General features: G+C 35.1%; 2 protein-coding genes and 1 pseudogene across 2 annotated transcripts; 1 reads left to right on the top strand and 2 right to left on the bottom strand.

Annotated features, from left to right (window-relative positions):
• Positions 1-1112: 1112 nt before the first annotated feature.
• LOC142530801 (DNA-binding protein RHL1-like) lies at positions 1113-19076 on the top strand. The gene is made up of 8 exons (XM_075636639.1): positions 1113-1549; positions 1846-1956; positions 2572-2658; positions 2769-2980; positions 17102-17225; positions 17324-17497; positions 18158-18229; positions 18852-19076. The coding sequence occupies exons 1-8, from the start codon at positions 1232-1234 to the stop codon at positions 18885-18887; spliced, it is 1134 nt and encodes a 377-aa protein (XP_075492754.1). The 5' UTR covers positions 1113-1231; the 3' UTR covers positions 18888-19076.
• Positions 4485-15617, bottom strand: LOC142530872 (uncharacterized; annotated as a pseudogene).
• Positions 6666-9022, bottom strand: LOC142531344 (uncharacterized). The gene is made up of 2 exons (XM_075637442.1): positions 8154-9022; positions 6666-8065 (listed from the first exon to the last, which is right to left on the bottom strand). Exons 1-2 carry the CDS (start codon positions 8560-8562, stop codon positions 6771-6773), a joined length of 1704 nt encoding a protein of 567 aa, XP_075493557.1. The 5' UTR covers positions 8563-9022; the 3' UTR covers positions 6666-6770.
• Positions 19077-20519: the final 1443 nt, after the last annotated feature.

Genomic DNA, 20519 nt, shown 5'->3' on the forward strand with positions numbered 1-20519 from the left:
ATTCTTCTTTTGAAAACGTTGAAATTTTGTTATAAGATGGCTAAATATATATGAAAATCAAAGTTCAAGAAAACCTTCTATGATACCATTTATTAGGATAATAAAAGAGTTTCGAAGAGGGAGGGTGAATGAAATCTTTTAAAATTTCTTTGAAACTTGAGCTGACTTTAACAGTTGTTAGCTGTGAAAACTATTTTTTGAATAGTTAGGTTTAACTGCACCACTTAAAATGACTTTGAATGCGAAAAATGGTCCAGATAGACTTAGTAATAAAGTAAATATTCAATGCAAAAATCAACTATCTTCTAGAAATAAACAAGATAAAGTGCGTAAGTAAATGAGACAAAATTTTATAGATATTCGAAGATAAATACTTTGACGTCAACATTTCTTAGGAAGAAATAAACATAAAGACTTTGATTAATACATTCTTGTACAAACTCACTTCGACTAGGACTTATCACTGCCTAAATAGAAACTCTTAGTGATCATTCAACAACTTTTGGTTGTTTAAAAATCATTGGTTCACCAAACACAATAACTTCCAAAGGACAGCTTTGAACTACTATAGTTGGTTAGGGTAATACATATTGATCCTTTAATATCTAATATGAACAAATAAGTATGTGTTAAGTGAACGAACATGTTAATATATAAAGAAATAAATATACTCAAGATCTAGATAGAACTCTTGGTAGTTTTAATTCTCCATAGTACTGTAGCGTTCTTATTCGAAACGTCTACATTATGCAATAATAACTTAATCAATTATAGCGTTAGAAAATGTAAATATATAATATGATACCATAAATACAAGTTATATGATCGTGTAGCTATGTTCAAAATGAACCAAAAACAATATCGGTAACTTATGTTTTTAAATGTTTATTTTAAAACACTAGGTTTTTTTTTAAAATGTTTGGTTGGATCATTGAAAAAGACAAAAATTATTAGTAATTATCAAATACTATAAGATTTTGTCTAACTATTTTTTAAAAAACATTTGAATTAAAACAATGACTGTGTTGTGTTGGAAATCGGGAAAAATGATTTTTTTTTTTTTTTTTTGTAAAAAATAAGAATGGGATAGTATTGTTTGTTTTCAAAAATTTTATCTAAAAAAACAAAACGAAAATTAGCCAAAAACATTTTCTTTCTATGACGACGGAGAGTTTACAGTGACCGAGTTCCCGCCTTGAAGCGAACACACAAACGGAAAACTGAAACGATAATGGCTCGAGGTGGCAAGAAGGAAGGAATCGCCGCCGCAGTAGACCCAATTACGGAGGAGAGAACCAGGCGGAAAAAATTGGCCTTTTCTCGACACATTTTGTCGCAAAATCCGGCTAAATTTGGTCCGTCGACAGCTCTTGGGCCGTCCAAAACGGTGATGAAACACCATGGCAAGGACATATTGAGGAAGTCACAGCGGAAGAACAGGTACCTCTTCTCGTTTCCTGGTCTCCTCGGCCCCATTTCTGGTGGAAAAATAGGCGAGCTCAAGGATCTAGGCACCAAAAACCCAGTCCTCTACCTCGATTTCCCCCAGGTATATTCTAATTGCTGTTTCGATTTGTCATGTTTTTCCCCGTTCTGTCTTTTTTTGTTTGTCCTTTTAGCTAGCTAGAACAAGGATTATTGACAGGAAGTGGGGTGTGTCTGTTGTTCATGGCGCTTCAAGTTTTGTACCTTATATTCTGTATGGAAGACTAGTGAAGTAGTTCTTTCAAATGCTATCTAACTCATATTTTCATCATGAATGCATTTTGAAAGGCTGATAATGAATTTGTTAGATCAAATTTAACTTTATTTAGCTCATGCTGTTCAATTCCCTGAAACCTGTAGGGTCAAATGAAGTTGTTCGGGACTATCGTTTATCCTAAGAATAGGTATTTGACGCTGCAGTTTTCCAAAGGTGGCAAGAATGTAACTTGTGATGACTATTTCGACAATATGGTTAGAATTTTTTTGTCCGTTTAGTTTTCTTCTCAATTGTTGCTTACCTGTCTTTGATTCAGGAACTTTATATTTGCTGCTATGAGAGCAATGTTCAAACTCATCCTGTGTTATCAAGTATACCAGATTCTTTTGTTGTATATAGCACACTTTTTTGGAGCTTATGTGTTATCAATTGTTTTTTTTTTCATCAGAGAAGTTCCACTTTAGAGCGGCCAAAAGAAAATAAAGAACATTAAAACATTTTGAAAACACAATTTCGAAAGAAATAATACAAATTTGTCAATCCAATCTGTTTTTAGAAGTATGAGAAAAGGTAATAGGGAGGACCTTTTCTGAATTGTTTTAAAAAGGACAAGGAAAGAAGTTTTCAGAAGCTAAGTTCACCACGTTATTAAAACAATAGGTAAGGATTTTATAGCTGATTTTTTACTTTAGGTTCTACCTATACATTGTTTAGCCTTCTCTGTTAATGATGAACGATATGCATCAGTTCATAATCTGAGTTGATAAGATACATTCTTTTTATTTCTGAACATGTTTTTCTTCTTTGAGTTCTGTTATTTGTTTTTGTTTGATGTATAAGGTCATGTCTGTTGACCTCTTGCATTTTAGATAGTCTTTTCAGATGCATGGTGGATTGGAACAAAAGATGAGAATCCAGAAGAATTACAACTCCGGTTTCCGAATGAGCTGAATTTGGTTAGCCTTGAATTTCTCACTTGTATTTAATAGGAAAACAATTTCCAGTTGACCATTAAGTAATATCTGTGGGATATCTCTGACATAAATTCCTATGTCTTGAGCTCAAGGAAAAACCCGCCGAGTATGATTTCAAGGGTGGCATTGGTGCCAGATGTGATGGCAAATCAGTATCTGGAAAATCTGCCATGCAATTCTTGGAACCTGAGTCCCCAAAAGTTGATGTGGAAGATGATTCAATAGAAAGTCCAACTGATGTAAAAAAATTGATGGAAGTGACCCCTAGTCGACATTCAGCTAGAACTGCTGGGAAAACGTTCAAGTATTCCCTTTTCTTTTATCTACATGAAGTATTTCTCTTCTTTTTAAAATGGCATCCTTTTAGTTTGAATCATGCGTCAGGCGCTTCAATTATAATTTACATGTTCGTTTTGGACACATTGCTCTTATAGACAATTTAGGACAGTGCTTTGCCTCCATTCAGTTTTACTTTACAATCGGACCCTTTAAGTCTGAATCATGCCTGTGATTTTTTATTATAATTCACACGTTAATGTTTAATCCTGGATCCCCTTTAACCAAATTTAGTATTGTGCTTATGAACTTTTTTTGCAAAATTTGATTACCCATTTTCCTACTATCCCCTTCCCTTCTCCCAAAAAAAATGAAAGAGAAATTGTTGGTTCTGCTCAACACTGAAATAGTAAACTTTTTTTTTTCCCCTGGAAAAACATTATATCTGTTGAAACTTAAACGTATAGAAAGAAGAACATCTCTCTTATTTACTGAATAATGATGTTTACAAGGATAGATATACACAATAACTAGGAGCTAAATTAGGAAGATCTAATATCTTATCTTAGATAATATTTCTTTAATCTAAATCCCACAAAATCTGTGATAAATATTGACTAAATAATTACAATTATACATGTTATCTTTTTTATTCTGAAAGCGATTTCCCACACACCCCCTCAAGTTGGGGAATGGATGCTATCCATTCCAAGCTTGCCAACTGATCTTTGAAAATCTGCTCCGGCCAATCCTTTGGTGAGTATGTCTGTAGATCTGGCCACAGGCTAGGTTCGGTCTCGGTTCAGGTAGGGTACCGCCCCGCACGTGGCCGGTAACGGTCCGGGTCTGGTTCAGCCCTTGGTTTTTTTTTTTAAAAATATTATTTGTTAATAAACATTTAAAGAATAAAAAATTATCCTAAAATATAAAAAACATATATCTCAATAAAAAATCTCTCTCCCCAAAAGTATCTGAACGTCCCTTACCTTTTACTTTAAATAAATAATATTAGAAAACTTTTTTCAATACCTTCATAAAGACCGAGTTATACCAAAACATAAATGCATATTTAAAAAAAAAAACGAAATTTGCAATAAAAATCTATAAGTCGTCAATCATAAAAGTATATGTCAATCATACGAAATCCAGCGTCTAAACTTTTGAAAACAAAACATAAATCTCTCTTTAAAATAATTTTCAAAATTTTAATCAAAACTTTGATTGTCATAATATCGTGGAAAACGTAAAGTCTTTGGAAGTTTACTGCCATACCCGATTCACTCAAGCGTCCGAGCATCCCTCAACATCATCCTCACCTGCGACTGTTCAAACCTAACGAGTCTAACGAATCAGCACATTCAAACCATACGTAACGAGTAATACATATACAGGCACATGCATCCTTAAAAGAATACTTTTAACAAAATAAGCTGGCATAAAAACTCGTAAACATATGAACTTTTTCGTAAATCATTTAAGCACATAATATCATAAACATTTCCTCATCATAAATCATTTTAGTGAAGTCCTCTGTTCGATTGATCAATCTATAAACCATGGTACCTGGCAGCGGGGCGTCAACAACTTTCGTCACTGGATGGTGACCTAAAATAAAGTAAGTTCACCGTCCCTTCTTAAGACGGATCCCCCATAAATCCTCAGAGCCACAGTCAATTCACATCCATTCTCCTTTCCTTTTATTTATAACATATCATATCTTTCAAAAATCGTAAGACAAGCATTTTCGGGAAAATCGTTCAACCATGGTTCGCCGGAACGGTTGCGGTGCTTGGAATGACAACTACCGTTCCAGTTCTAATGTTATGTTGTGGAACGGTTGCGGTAGGCTTGTATAAAAAAATTAGTAAATTCAAAAAATTGGTAAAAAAATTTAAATATAAATTACATCATACTAAAAAATAAAATATATGAAGTTATTACAAATTAATATATCAATACAAAACTATTTTACAATAATAGCACAATAAGAAATACATACTAAAAATTATAACATACCAAAGCTAATACCATGAAGAGTGACGCGGAGGAGCGAAATCATTGTTATATTCTTCATTAGTATCTCGTAGATTAAATTGATTTCGAACATTTGGATATTGACGTGATTGTCCATAGGGATATTGATTAGATTGAGATGACGAAAGATCATTAGAATGGGATGACTGATTTTGTAATAGTGTTTCGTCACGACGATTATAGTATCCGAATCCACGATACACAGTAGAACTATCAGCTGTACTTGAAGATCTATACTCGGGACCATGACGTCCAACACCACGCCATATAGATGATGAAGATTCATTGTATCTATCACCAATATATTGAGACGACCCATAATCAAATCCACGATGTCTAATTCCATGTGTACCAGATGTTGAAAAATCAAATGATCTATCAAAAGAATCGTGTCTAGAATTATAATTACCTGATATCCATATCCACCTGATTGATATTCAGTCGGATCAAACCCAACATGCTGAGAGTCCCAATTGTAACTCATCGATCCATAATTATCTGTCATTGAATTTGTCGATTTCCCCCCAATCCAAGACATCTTATATGTTCTTCGACACCCATGTATGGTTGAGTAGAATGAGCTGAATGTTCTTTATCACTAGCACTAGAGAATTCTGATAAACTTTCCAAGAAACGACGTTGTTCCTCAATTCTAGGACGGTAACCATGATCAGTATCTTGTGTTGCATAATAATTTTAATCTTCTTTTGCCCATGTCATACCTGCGATATGTTGGTCATCTTGATGACTTTGATCATTTGTTGTATCTTGTGATTTGTGATATTTTCCACGTCCTTGTTGATTATTTCCGTCATCTGTATCATCACTATCACCACTCTTATCATTATCTTCACTATCATCTCTCGATATAACTTCTTTTCCTTTCAACTTTGATGACGTTTGAGCCTGTTTCTTCTTTTTTCCACGACTCTGAACACTAGTGGTTGTGTTGGTTTCTTCAGCATCTATATTTTGAACTCCTTCATCTAGCCATGCCAAATCGTCATCTTGTAAAACAGGCTGTTCATTATCCCTTATCCATTCGCTTAAGATATCGTCATCATGAAAAATGTGGTTGAGGTCTATAGGGCTGTAATAATCATCATCTTCTTTTCCACACATCAAGTTTCGTACCCTGAGCCGCATGTTATAATGAACATAAATTAATTTGTGTAGCTTTTCTACAGCCAAACAATTACGAAGCTTTGTGTGTATGAGAGATCATGTACTCCAATTTCTCTCACACCCAGAAGATGAGCATGTTTGGCTTAAAACTTTTGTTGCAATTTTTTTAAGGTGTGGAGCGTCGTCACCAGTCATTCAACCATTGAGCTGATACAAATATCATAATAAGATATATATTTTTAAATTTACGATTTATATTAAAATTTAAATTCAAATAAAAAACAATAAACCTGGGAGACTTTTTTTTACTGCCAATTTTGCTAGTGATGATCCAAATTCATCTATCTGCTCTGTGAACAATTTAATCTTAAAGAAAAAATGAAAAATTTATTACGATTTATATATGAAATATATAGTAGGAAAAATTAATACATATAATATATATATATATATACATATATATATATATATATACATATATATGTATGTATATGTTTATACCTTACTAATCGCCGAAGCTTGAGCACTCAAGTCTGGTTCAAGTCTGTTGATTACAACTTTTATTCCTTGTCAGACCTCGTCATTATAAACACAAGTTCCAGAATACTGAAGTGATGGATTTAGAAAATACGCTAAAATATCAGAAACAAAATCACAAATTAGAATATGGAAGATATAAATGATTTTGATGACATGCTCTGTATTTTATATTTAATCATATAAATTATATTATTACCTGCAACATGCAAATGTTGGTGTAATTGATTGTACCACCGATCATCAATAACATCCCGATATGATTGCCAGTCTTTAGTATTTTCTTTTATTGCCAATTTCGCTCTATCCATTGCTTCATAGATAATTGACATTGTTGGCTTTTTGTCTTGATCAACCAACTTTAAAACTTTTACAAGTGGTTCCATTGCAGTACAAATATCACGAGCTCTCTTCCAAAATCTTGTTTCCATTATAATCCCTATAATTTTTTCGGCTTCTTTTCTTCTTCTACTGGTATTATTGATTTCTTCCCACTCAGTTGAATTGCACATTCTCTTCAAATCTGAAGCATGCCGAACAAGTCTTTCAATTAAGATAAATTCTGTAGCAAAGCGGGTTATTCCTGGTCTCAACAATTCACGATCGTTGGTAAATGTTTTCATCAAATTCACAACTTTATCACTATTATAGATGAAACTTTTGATTTGCTTGGCTTTCTCGATACATTTTTTCACATTTTGCATCTTACCTACATCTTCTAAAATGAGGTCAAGACAATGTGCTGCACAAGGGGACCAAAACAAATGGGGTCTTTCCATCATCAATTTTGCACTTGCAGCCTTCATTGCACCTTCACTATCTGTAACCACTTGCACAACATTTTCTTCACCAATCTCATCAATAACTTTATTCATTAGAGACAAAATGAAATCAGCAGTCTTTGATTTGTTGGTGCAATCAACTGAACTATGAAATACCCTATTACGATCACAGTAAATCATAAAATTAATGATAGAATGCTTGTTGCGTGTGCTCCAATCATCGCACATAATCGTGCATCCATACTTGGACCATTTAGATTTCAAAGCATTTAGATAACCATTTATCTCATCAACCTCTTCTTCCAAAAAAACCCCACCAATTTGGCGTCCCGATGGACCTTTTATTCCAGGTCCAGCTTCTGCAATGGTGTTAATCATAGATTGATAATATGGTCCACTATATGCTGCGTTGAATGGAATAGCATTATATATAAACCATTTTGAAATAGCCTTTCCAACTCCCTTAACTTTTTCCGCACCAAACCAATTTTTTATACTCTTATGCTTCGAGGGAAACATAAAAGAGTCAATCCCCTTTGATGACAATTTAGATTTTTCTTTTACACTCAAGCTACGATGCATCTTTCTTTTCAAACCAGGATTCAAACCAGACGATGAACTAGAACCGATAAATCCTACAATTAAAAATTTAGTATCAGACATATAAAATAAATTATTAATTGCATACACACATGATTTAATGAAATTATATATATTGTTTACCTTGATCATATCGGTTACGCATCTCTTCCTCGAAAGCTCTAGTGTTACGACTTTCTTTCAACGCTTTTCGCAATTGTTGAGTTTCAATATCTTCTGAAGCGTCTTCACCACTACTTTCAATTCCCAATCCATGAATGCTTTGTTGAATTGATTCTAAGCCAAGTTCTTTTTTCTTTTTCAATATATTTCTTTTTGTCTCTGAATCTTGAAGATGTTTTCGGATCATCAATGATATTTCCTTGGGAGCTTTATAACATGCCTGGACATTTCCACTAACAAGTGCAATATGTTCTTTGAATATCGTAATTCCTCCGTTTATGGTTTTTCCACAAAATTTGCATACTATTATCTTCTGATTATCACCTATGATGTGACCGAACTCCCAACCAATATCGGGTTTTGGAGCCATTCTACAAAATCAAGAGAGGGATTTGGGATAATTAAAATTTGTCGATGATTGCTTGTAAATCCAAATGAAAAAAACTATGCGCAAATAAAATGATAATTGAGAAAAAATCAAAACATGTTTACTGAATTAGCAAAAAGCTGAAGCTAATCACCAAAGCTTCAAACAAGTAAGGCTTGGACTTTGGTCAGCGGAATAGCTAAACCAATACACTTACAAGTGATATTTCCCAACGAGAAACCCCTGAAACAAAATGATATTAGGTCTCCTTTATGCAAAATCATGTTTTTGAGCTGAAATATCATAAATTACTCAAAAACCAAAAGTGGTTAGAATTAAATATAGTTACCAAAAAAAGAGCAAAGAATTTATCTGACTATCAATCAATTGGCGGCCCGGCGACGGTTCAAACAGGTTGAGCGGTCGGATCTACGGCGGAGCGTGCTGCAGCGCAGAGGAGAGAAAGGGGATCCCCAATTTTTATCTTTGCTACAAAAGCTTTTGTGGCAAGTTGCTTCGACATTTTAAATAAAAATATAACTCTAATGATTTTTTTTCTAGATTGTCCCATATGGATTTTTAAAATATATTTTAATTTTTTTAAATTTTTAAAAAAATCTTCTTTAATACATTTTTTTTTAAAAAAAATTTATATTTTCTCAAACCCAACGTTCCGTTGCACCGTTCCCGTTCCACCCCACCGTTCCCTCGCCGTTATAACGTTGAAGAACGGCGCTAAAAAGCATTCACCGATTTGCCGTGGAACTTTGGAACGCCAATGGCCGTTCCCGTTCCGAGACGGGCGGTCCGGTTGCGACGCGGCCGATCCGGCGAACCATGCGCTCAACTGAAGCATTTATCGTAAAAATATCATAAATTCACCATACTGATTTTAAAAATCATTTAAGATTTATTTTGACCCCTCGGGACACTGCCAGGACATTCGAACTACCAGGGATGTAAAATGACCATTTTATCCCTGGACCTGAACTTCCGTTTATTGACTTTTCTTACGTTTCTTGACTCGAGCCTATCCCGAACCATCACATAACCTTATTTGTTCCCACCTCAGCACGCTATGCTTGCTGATTCACTTTTTTTCTCCTTATTCGTTGGGGCGGGTAAGTTTGAAAGCCCTAGCAAACAATCCTCGAATTTGAACTCTTACACTCGCCTTTCTTGATCAAATTGTCTACAATTAAACCCAAACACATGATGAACAATTATTATGCAAAATATTTAATAAAAACAACTAAAAACATATACGCAACATAAACAAACAATGCATGAATGAGATTCAAAATGACACAATAAAACACTTAAAAACGATACACATCAACCTTCCCATACTAAAACTTTGCTCGCCCTTGAGCAAAATAGGTTACAGAACATAACACATACAATACAAAAATCTAGCTCAATGGTACATTCATGGTTCATCGCTATTCCTCAGCGAATAGCCAGCATATCTCCCATCCATCAACACAAATTGTCAGTGTTTGTACATCATCTTAAGTTTAAACACTATAATTTTTCATGGAATTTGATTGTGTGTGTGCGTGCAATGTTGGTTCTAGGATCGGACATTTCAAATAGGTTCATTCTCAAAGTTGTAAGAGACTTCAATCCACATGTTTGTGCCAATCCCTCCCCTGACATTCCTTTTCACTAATTACCAATCAGCAGGCACAAATCATTAGAACTTTTCAAGCGTTAATTAAGCCTCAATGTATGTATCATTACCAAATGAAAGATAAGATAGATAAGAGGGGCGGGAGTACAATGATATATCAATTTGAGCACATTCAGATTTAGTTCTGATTTTCTTCGACTCCATACATTCTCCCTTTTTTAACCTAAGAATTTGATTTCATTCATTTATTTGGCTCCCCTACGCCTTACATATCTTTTTTTTCCAAAGTTCTTTTTTTCAAGGAGCTTGGTTCTTTCACAAGTGCAATATTTCAATTGTATTCCTTAGGCATGTAGAATATACCAAGAGTTTCATTTATTCTAGGAAGTGCTACAATAAGGCTTGATGTGTAGATGAATTGCATAAATTGATATTTGCTTAGGTGGGCTCAATTCAATTCATAAGCTCAAGAACGATTTGCCTAATAAGTCGAAAGCTAAGGGATAAGCGATTTGCCTTTATCCAAACGATTAACACAATAAACGATTTGCATTTATCTATGTGGATTGACAACCTGTGGATTTACTCGTTTAGATATAATGTGTATCTAAACGATCAACACAATAAACGATTTGCATTTATCTATGTGGTTTCATGAAAGCAGTGCGATAAGCCCAAAGAACTTCATCTAACCTTACAGCCCAATCCTTTCGACTCACTCAATGTCTTTCCAGAATCCTTTTCATCTCTCGATTTGACACTTTTACTTGACTACTTGTCTGAGGGTGATATAGAGTCGAGATCTTGTGGGTGACACCATATTTGCTTAAAAGTTTTTCAAAAATCTTTTTACAAAAATGAGTACCACCATCACTAATGATTGTTCGAGGTGTACCAAACCTATTAAAAATATTTTCTTCAAAAATTTAAGTACCACCCGAGCATCATTAGTGGCATAAGCTTCTGCCTCTACCCACTTAGAAACATAGTCGACCGCAACCAAAATATATTTTTTTTGTGAAGGATGTTGGAAGCGGTCCCATAAAATCAATCCTCCTAACATCATTCAAAGATATTATTTAAAGGCGTATCATTGCGATTAAAGATGTTACCTGGCTGTTGGCATCTATCACATGCAATAACGTATGAACGAGCATCTCTAAAAAGAGTAGGCCAATAAAAGACACATTCAATTTCCTTGGATGCTGTTCTCATCGGTTCAAAGTGATCACCTACCTCACGGTCACGACAATGAGTCAGAATTTGTCCCATTTCTTCCTCTGTCACACCTCTTCTTGTCATAGAATCTGCACAAATTTTGAACAAAAATGGTTCTTCCCAAAAATAGTAGTCTTGCAGAATATTTCCTTAATCTAAATCCCACAAAATCTGTGATAAATATTGACTAAATAATTACAATCATACACATAATCTTTTTAATTTTGAAAATGATTTTCCCGCAATATCTAGGTCTGTATTTTCGGTCTCCAATAGAAAAATACGAAAAATACTTTATTCCAGTGATTTGCGGTCCTGTTACATTAATAGGGGATATCTTTGTGAATTTAGAAAGAAACTGGCTGTCTTCAATTTTGTTTGTATTGTTTACAATTATCTCCAAGTAGTAGCACTATGTTACTTTCTCAGTCTCAAGAATTTCAACAATACAACAACATTTATATACCCGAAAATAGAGTCAAATATATCAAACCAAACATCAATCACATCCAGAGTTAGTCAGGCTCGATCACACCAAATAAAATCCAACACTAAAGTATACGAACATACAAATACACAAGGCATCTCTTTGGCAAATGACTCAATACATAGGATAAATATCCGGGGACTCAAAACTCAATATGAGTCAACTCATTGTGCTCCATTGCCAGACCCTCCGCCAGCTGGATCAGAATCGCCTGTATAACCTGCTTTGTAATCACAGAACAAACCAAAGTAGCCCGAGGGACAGGAGTCAAATCCCAATACTAAGATATAATAAATTACAACATATATAAATGACATGCAATATAATAAATGCAATGCATGTAGGGTACCAAATAATCTTAGATATCAAACTTGATCTAACGAATCGATAACAACTGTGGTAACATGTGACAAAGGTTTGACGTGTCAAATACGCCCTCGGCCCTGCACATATGCATTAGCGGTGATAGTTTGCAGAACTGCTCGGCCCTTCCGCTAGTCATCAGAGGCTTTGATGTCTAAATAACTCATCCAAGAGTAAATGGAAATCACGGAAACAACGGAATCATAGCTCAATATGATTGTGTGCTCAACTATGCATATAATCCACATATTATTCCAATATATTTAAAAATCATATTTTATTTTATGAAATAGGAATAATCCTAAAATGCATTCCAATAACACAAAGAATACATAATCACATAATTCACATAAAATCAGTCAGTTCACATCAATTAAATTATCCGTCTCTATAGACACTGTAAGGAAATGATCAATCCATACACCTTAACCTTCAACTTTAATTACCACTATAATTTATGAAGTTTTAGATGCTTCCTGGTTATCCAAACTCGTGACAATTAATTCATTTCAAATCAGCTTCTATTTATTTTCCTATATTCAACAATTAGCCTAAAATTTTAAAATTACCATTTAGGCTTTATAATTCTAAAACTCGCAACATATAAACTAAAATCCCCAAAATAAATATTTTTAGTTTCAACGTCTCCTAAACTAGAATTTAAACGACTAATATCCACAAATTCCTAAAATTCTCAACTTTGACAATATAATTAAAAAATTCTCAAATTATCAAAACTATTATCCAAGCTTCTAAAATTCCCTAGGCGCTGGGCTGGCAATTAGCGCCACGTTATCAAAACATAATAAATCACATACTAGATCTTGAACACAATAACATCAAATTTAAAATACGTTCAAAATATTCCCAACATAGTCTAATGTGTCATCTCAATAAAATAAGAAAGAATTCAGATTTCTTCCAAAATTCACAATGAAATAGTCTAACGTGTCATCACAAATTTACTCTACTTCTTCTTCTCCGAAATTTTCATCAACTTATTCTTCATTGGACACAAAATCAATATCATCATTGTGATCATCATTTTCTTCTTCAGATTCAAAATCATCCTCGTGAAGTTCTCAAACTCTAGAGCTTCTTCGGGGTTGTAGATTTTCATCTGCCCCAGTTTCTTCATCAACTAATTGCTAAGTGAGCCCCAAACCTGGTTCAACTTCATTTTATTCCCCACCATCCACAATCCAACCTTGTGCATTTGAAGTATCTTTTTCAAGAAGGACGTCGACGTTCCTTTCTTTCTCTCCTTTTTGCTTGTTAAACAATCTAGCATTAAATTGGACAAATACTAGATTGTTCAACCTATTGACATCCAACCTTATTTCTTTTCTTTGTATGAATCTAAAAAAAAAAGAGAGTAACTAGTATAGTTATGAATATGAACATACACTTTAAAAAATAATTTATTTTAATTAAAGTTTAAACTTACTTCTTCAAATGCACTCCAATTTCTTTCACACCCAGATGAACTTGTAGTTAATGAATGAATCCTCAATGCAACTCTTAGCAAGTTGGGTGTGTGAGCACTGTAGGTACTCCACCATGTACATGGATCAAATGTATCGTCATTTTCTTCACATGCTTTGCTGCCAATGCTTTCCCAAATAACCCAGTCTTATCTCTATATTTGCAAATTCCTTATTAATAATTGTATCTTGCAGTTCAAACTCATCGGCATGCAAAACTTCCATGCATTCAAAAATCTTGTCGCAACCTCTCCATAAAGAGCAATAGAACTATCTTTGTAGTAGAAGTAGGGATTCAACAAAAAGGATGTGGTATGCAATGATGTATCAAGTCTATCCTTCATTTTTGACTCAATAATCACTATGATAGGTTGATAAGTTGATTCGACTTTGTTCAGGGCCACCTTGATATCTTCTTTAGTTCGAAGAAGCTCCCCATATAGAAACCCCATGGATGGCTTTCTATCTCCGTCAACCAATTGGAGAACTCTTACCAAAGGAGCTAATATTTTCAAACAAAGTGTCACATCATTCCAAAAACTCATGCTCATCACAGTAGAGTAAGCCAATTTCCCTTTGTTTGTCTTTGACCATTTACAGTTCTCCCACGTATCACTTGTAAACATGGCCCTTAAACTAGATTTTTTCTCAATCAAACTTTGAAATGTGAGGAAGTTTGATGCAAACCTGGTAACTCCTAGCCGGACTATGTCTATTTTCTTCGTAAAACTTCTCATCAATGACAAATTCTTATGGTGAACATAAATGAAAGTTGTAAAAGACTTGGCTTGGTCGATGATCTTTTTAAATCTTGGAAGCTTGCCAATACTTTCAAGCATGAGATTAATAGTATGAGTTGCACATGAACTCCAAAAAATTCCAGGCCGCTTTTCTTTCATCAATTTAGCCGCAACCATATTGTTGGTGGCATTGTCTGTTACAATCTGAACAACATTTTGAACTCCTACTTGTTCAACACACTTGTCAACATACTCAAAAATAAGTCCAGCTGTATGTGCCTCGTCTGAAGACTCCTTAGACTCTAAAAATACAATACCTTCCTTGCAATTAACACACAAATTTAATATGCTTTTTCTTTTTCTATCACTCCATGCATCTTCCATGCATCTGTCATAATAGAGCATCCATTTTTTGCTCATTCTTCTCCGTGTTTCTTCAAAAGTTGCTTTGTTCTTTCAACTTCAGCTTTCAAAAGTGGCTCTCTAAGTTGATATTGAGTTGGCTTGAACCCTGGTCCAAATTGACCTACTGCCTCCATTATTTGCTTGAAGCAATCATTATCAAGAGCATTGAATGAGATTCCATTTTCATAAGCCCATCTCCCAACATATTGTTGAACTTATTGAGTTCTCTCTTTGAAAAGAGTCTCATTTATATTTTTTTGGCGAAGCACTTTACTCTTACCTGAACTTACATTTTCTGGAGCAATCATCGACGCATATCTATCTGTGGGGCCAAATAGATGAGGTTTTTTAATTCTATCTATCCCTTCAATTTCAGCATCATCTTCTTCGTCTAGAGAAATATTAACCTCTGCTCTACAACTTTTTTCTTTCTGTATTTTGTTTTTCTTTTTGTTCCTCCCTTCTAAAGTAGCCTGTTTACACTTATTACGAATTTCTTGAGATTCGTTTCGACAACCAGATACATTTCCATTTATATTTCCTATATGCTCCTTGATTCTACACACTCCACCGGACATCATTTTCCCACAGAACTTACATTTAACTTTGTCGAGGTTCTTAGGATCAATCAACATACCAAACTCCCATCCGATGTCATTTGACTTTCTCTTAAGATTCCCAGATTCAGGCTGAGTGATGGATGCAGTCGACGATGGATTGTTTGCCATTGTTACCCTCCAAATCTTGCTGAATACAAAACACTTAAACCTTTTCAGCAATAGACTTGAAAATTTGATGTGGTAACACCACACAAACAAATGATAGTACCAAAAATCTCAAAGTCACTTCATATGTTTGGATCAACATATTGTTTTGACAATGCACTGCCACATATATATCTTGATGCAGTGTCTACACAACATATTTTTTGAAGAAAAGGAATCACCATGTTGCCAATAAAAAACTCAAAACTCGTGGAAAAAGTTAAGAAAGTTGAGCCTAAATGCATTATACATAGAGTTACCTGAAGGTTTCCCTGGAACGAGGAGTCCTGGCCGAAGATAAATCGAGTCTCTGGAACGAGGAGTCCTGGAACGTTAAGTCTCTAATGCTATACAGAAAGTGAGAACAAAGAATAACTCGAGTCTCTGGAACGAGGAGTAGTCCTGGAACGAGGAGTCGTGGCCGAGAAGGAGTCTCTGGAAAATAACGAGAAGGAAAGAAATGCAGCAGACTTAGTGAGCCCAAATTTTATTTTTTTAAATAAGCTTTTTAGCGGATCTTTAAATTTAAAAGCCCAATTTTTTTTAAAAAAAAATCAGTCCCACCTAGGCGGCTGGCCTCCGCCTCGTGCCCAAGCTGGCCGCCTAGCACCTTATCGGTGCGGCTGGCCTCTGCCTAGCCACCTAGGCCACAATTTAGAACACTACTACTATCTATTATCGAACTAAAGTTTCCAATCTTCAACTTAAAAATCCGAAAAATTCAATCGATGCCTCCAATCGACTCAATGAATCACCTACAATCAACAACATAACAATCATCAACAATTTAACCAAAAAAATTAACTTATAATCAAAATTCGAAACCCTAGAATTTGGGTATACCTTCAATTGATTCCCAGGTTATGATTAGTGGTTGGAAACAAGCTTTTCAAGCTACAAGAAAAATGAGAAGGAAGCTAGAAAATCCAGACAAGAATTCGAGCAGCAGCAGGAGACGAGCTCGTTTCTCACTTTTCTGGCTTCAATCGATTGAGAGTCCACTTGGGCTAGCTCGACCTGCTTTCCGGCAGCAAGGGGCAGAAGAAGAAATTGAGCGAGAGAGCAGATGGGAATGGTTCTACGCACTGGAATGAATCGGGAATGGTTGGAGGGGAAATGGGCTTGGGGAAAATTGAGCTCTCACATGTTTAGTTGGTTTTATAATCATGTTCATGCCTGGTCACCGGAATGATCCAATCTTACCACTTAAAATTTGTTGATGCAGGGAGTAGAGCAGCGCCTTCTTTAATTTATGCCATTATGTGTTTAGCAAATCATTGTATTCAAATTTGTCTATTGATTATGAAGTAGTCTTCATTTCCTTTATTCTTATCCTCTTTGTTTGTGTCACAACCATTAAGGTCTCATGAAAACACCTCTTTTCAAAGAAATCTTTGTCCACAGCACCTTAGGAAACACAACAGATATCTAAGATTATTTGCGCCCAGTTTTGCAGAGGGGTCATCTGGGGAAGATGTTATTGCAAATGGAAATGAAACCTCTGATGAAGATGAAGATGAAGAAAAGGATATCGAAGCGAAAAGAAATTATAAATCAAAAACTTCTCTGTTTGTAAGTGATATGAATCTCTGGGGATTTCTTTTATCAGCCATTATACAATCTTTTTTCACCTTCTGAAGTCTGAGTTGCTTAAATACATGCATACACAGACTGAAAGTTCCAGTCCAGTAGTGTTTGATGTCGACAGTAATGATGCTGTGAAACATGATACAGATTTGTATCAGAAGAAGCGAACCGCAAAATCTCAGGATTTGTCTAAAACTTGTCGCTCTTCTCTTGTTCAAACGACTCTATCTACATTGTTCAAGAAGGTGGAGGAGAAGGTAATGCAATGGAGCTACTGTTTGTGTAAGCTAAGCTAGCAATTGAGAACTGTGAATAGCCAGATTAGACATAATATGAAAACTGCTTGAACCCTGACGAAAGTTTTCCCCTTTTGCTAGCTTTTGTATCCATATGATTGCCGATGTCTGCTACAAATGCGAACTTCCTCTAATACTCAAATAGTACATTATTTAAACACAGTTTTTTTGATGAATATGAATATGAGCTTGTTCTGCAGTGTGAAACTGCATTATATATCTACCGATGTTACGGTAATTAACCTCTTCTGACCCTGAAAACTGACATCCATTGGCTGTCACGACTTGCTGTCAGTCACTTGTGCTGAAGCCTTTTGCCTTTGGCAACATTTTTTGGCTAATACAACTTGTTGGTGCTCAATTTGGACCTCTTTTATAATTTTTGCAGTAAATCACTCAATTCATGGAATCTGTAAATTAGTTTCAGTTAAATACTGCATTCATGGTTGCATCTGGAATAAGTTTGCTCTAGCTGCCCATGACCAGAATTGCTTTGTTTTCTCTGAAGATAGTTTACTATGCATCATTGCCATCTCTCTAACTCGTTCAACCTCCTGTTTGCATCTTTTAACTTGGATATGATTTTTAATATAAAGTGAAGTTATCAACTTGTCAATACAGGGTAGGGAAAGTAATGGACCAGGTGACTGGAAGTTTGCTTCAGAATCATCAGATCCTAATGATTCCTCTCAGGTATGAACTGATGTTCTTGCAAGCTCTATAAATTAATCCTTGCTAACTCTTATTACTTGCTATGTGTGCTCTAGTTTCTACCTCATGGTGGTAATACCACACAATCATCTATGTTGTGTTTATTTCACAATTTGGTTTCATTTGCTTTCTATTGTTCTTAGGTGGTATGTATCTTCGGCTGATTTTGTTTAATAAATGATTTTTTTTTTTTTTGTTTTTTGTTTTTAATAAATGGTTTTTCATTTACATTTTTAATAAAGTTTCCATGTGAGCGGAAACATTATTAGTGATGATGGCGAGTTAAATCAAGTTACTCTAATTGACCATCCCATATTTTGCATTTGGTGTTGCATGTTTAAAGAGAAATCAATAAATATCAGGGGACATCTGCTTCTCGGCATAACACCAATTGTACTCTTTCATATCATGCCGAGTAGGAATCACCAAATGCTTTGAGAAGTTGCCAGAACATGTTTCTTGCCATTATGTTTTCAAATAATAAAACCCATTTTACCAATCCACTAGCCAACTCTTTTCAAAATCATTCATACGTGTTTATAGTAGCATGATTTCACATGGTATCCGTTTTCACGATGCTCTTTTGGTTCCAATAATTTGACAGGATACGGATGCCAGCAACGAAGATTGGACTGGTTGAGATGTTGGTATTATTGGAACAACAAGATTGAAGATAGCACATATCTCAATGAATTAGGATTCTAGTATTAGTGCCATAGAAAATAAGTAAAGAGGAGAGATGTTTTTGAACAATCATATTGTATGTAATGCATCATATCGAGTATCGACAGAAACTATTAAGAATTTAATCGGATATTTTAGCAAAGCACGAACTCTCCCCCATAAGCCCTTGCTAAAAGCAGATTCAAAGAATAGATTATCCAAGCTATCAATAGCTCTATCGCAAAAGACTACAGCCTTTTTCTAAGACGAGGGAAAACAATCCCGAGTGACAAGGCACCCCTGCGCACATAACCATAGCCTGAAGGCATGCTCGATCAAAATATAGGGGCCCAAAAAACAGAGGCCCAACGTACTTTCTGCTCGATAGGGCTGAAATATTGATAGGCACAATTATCACCGGGGGAGACATTCAAGAACAAAGAATCTAGAGTCACTGCCGCATGAGAGGGAGAACCAGCATTCACCAAAATTTCATCTCTAGTCAAAAGAACCCGCTTAATTAGAGCAGTGTAGGAATGTTTCACAGTCCAAATCCAGATGTTGCATCTCGATAAGTAAACGTGGTTAATCCATTTGATCAAAATATATTTTCTATCAGAATGAATATCCCAAAGAACTTTGGAGATAAGATTGTTTCAACTTCTAAGATCACGAAGCCCAGCACCATTTTCTTCTTTATCATAACACATTGAAGCCCAAGAGATCAAATAAATGAACGATAGAGGTTATAAATACGATCAATGATGTCGAAAGGGACCAGAACAATAGATAGCCAGAAGCGCTCCAAAGGACTGATCTGATAAGCTCAAGCTTCCCCACAAAAGAAAGAGATACGTGAGGCCAGATTGAAGTCGGGAAATAATTGCATCCACGAGCATGCCAAAGTCAGAGGAGTGCAGGTGATCAGTAGCATGAGGAATCCTTAGATAACGGAATGGGAGTGTATTCAACGGGAAATCAGTAATACTCAAAAGAGAAGATCTGATAGCATCATCAATACCAGGATTAGCAGTAAATCATCAACATAAGCGAGGTGAGTAATACCTATTTTCTAACAAAGAAGGTGAAAGTTTAAAACTGAACCTGTAATGGCACCTCTAATAAGGCGAGATGGTTATTCAATAGACAACGTAAATAAGGAAGAGGATAGGGGGTCTTCTTTGCGCAACCCCGTGTGTCCCTTAAAATACCCGCGCAAACAACCATTAATTGTGACAAAGAAGGTAGTGGACGTAAAACATTCCATAACCCATTGAACAAAATGTAGAATAGGTGCCCAGCGAGTCAACTTGTGGGTTGATCTTTATTGATTCTTATGTAAAAATAGTCTTTATTTTAATAACATTTTATGATTTAATCCAATTATGTCATTTAATTTATCCGTATACTCATACAAGCTGCATAGATATAGTTTTTGAATATACTATATATATCATGAGGTCTGCTTTTCAACGTAAGATCATGAAACTCATTAGTTAAGAAGTGTATTGTATATTCTAAATAGGTTTCTGGACGAATCAGTTGCCTAAAATAAGAATAAAGGTCGATTAAGCTTGAGACAAACATCCATGTTTCATTGGTAAGGACT

This window comes from Primulina tabacum, chromosome 17 (assembly GCF_025594145.1).
Source record: "Primulina tabacum isolate GXHZ01 chromosome 17, ASM2559414v2, whole genome shotgun sequence".
NCBI lineage: Eukaryota > Viridiplantae > Streptophyta > Magnoliopsida > Lamiales > Gesneriaceae > Primulina > Primulina tabacum.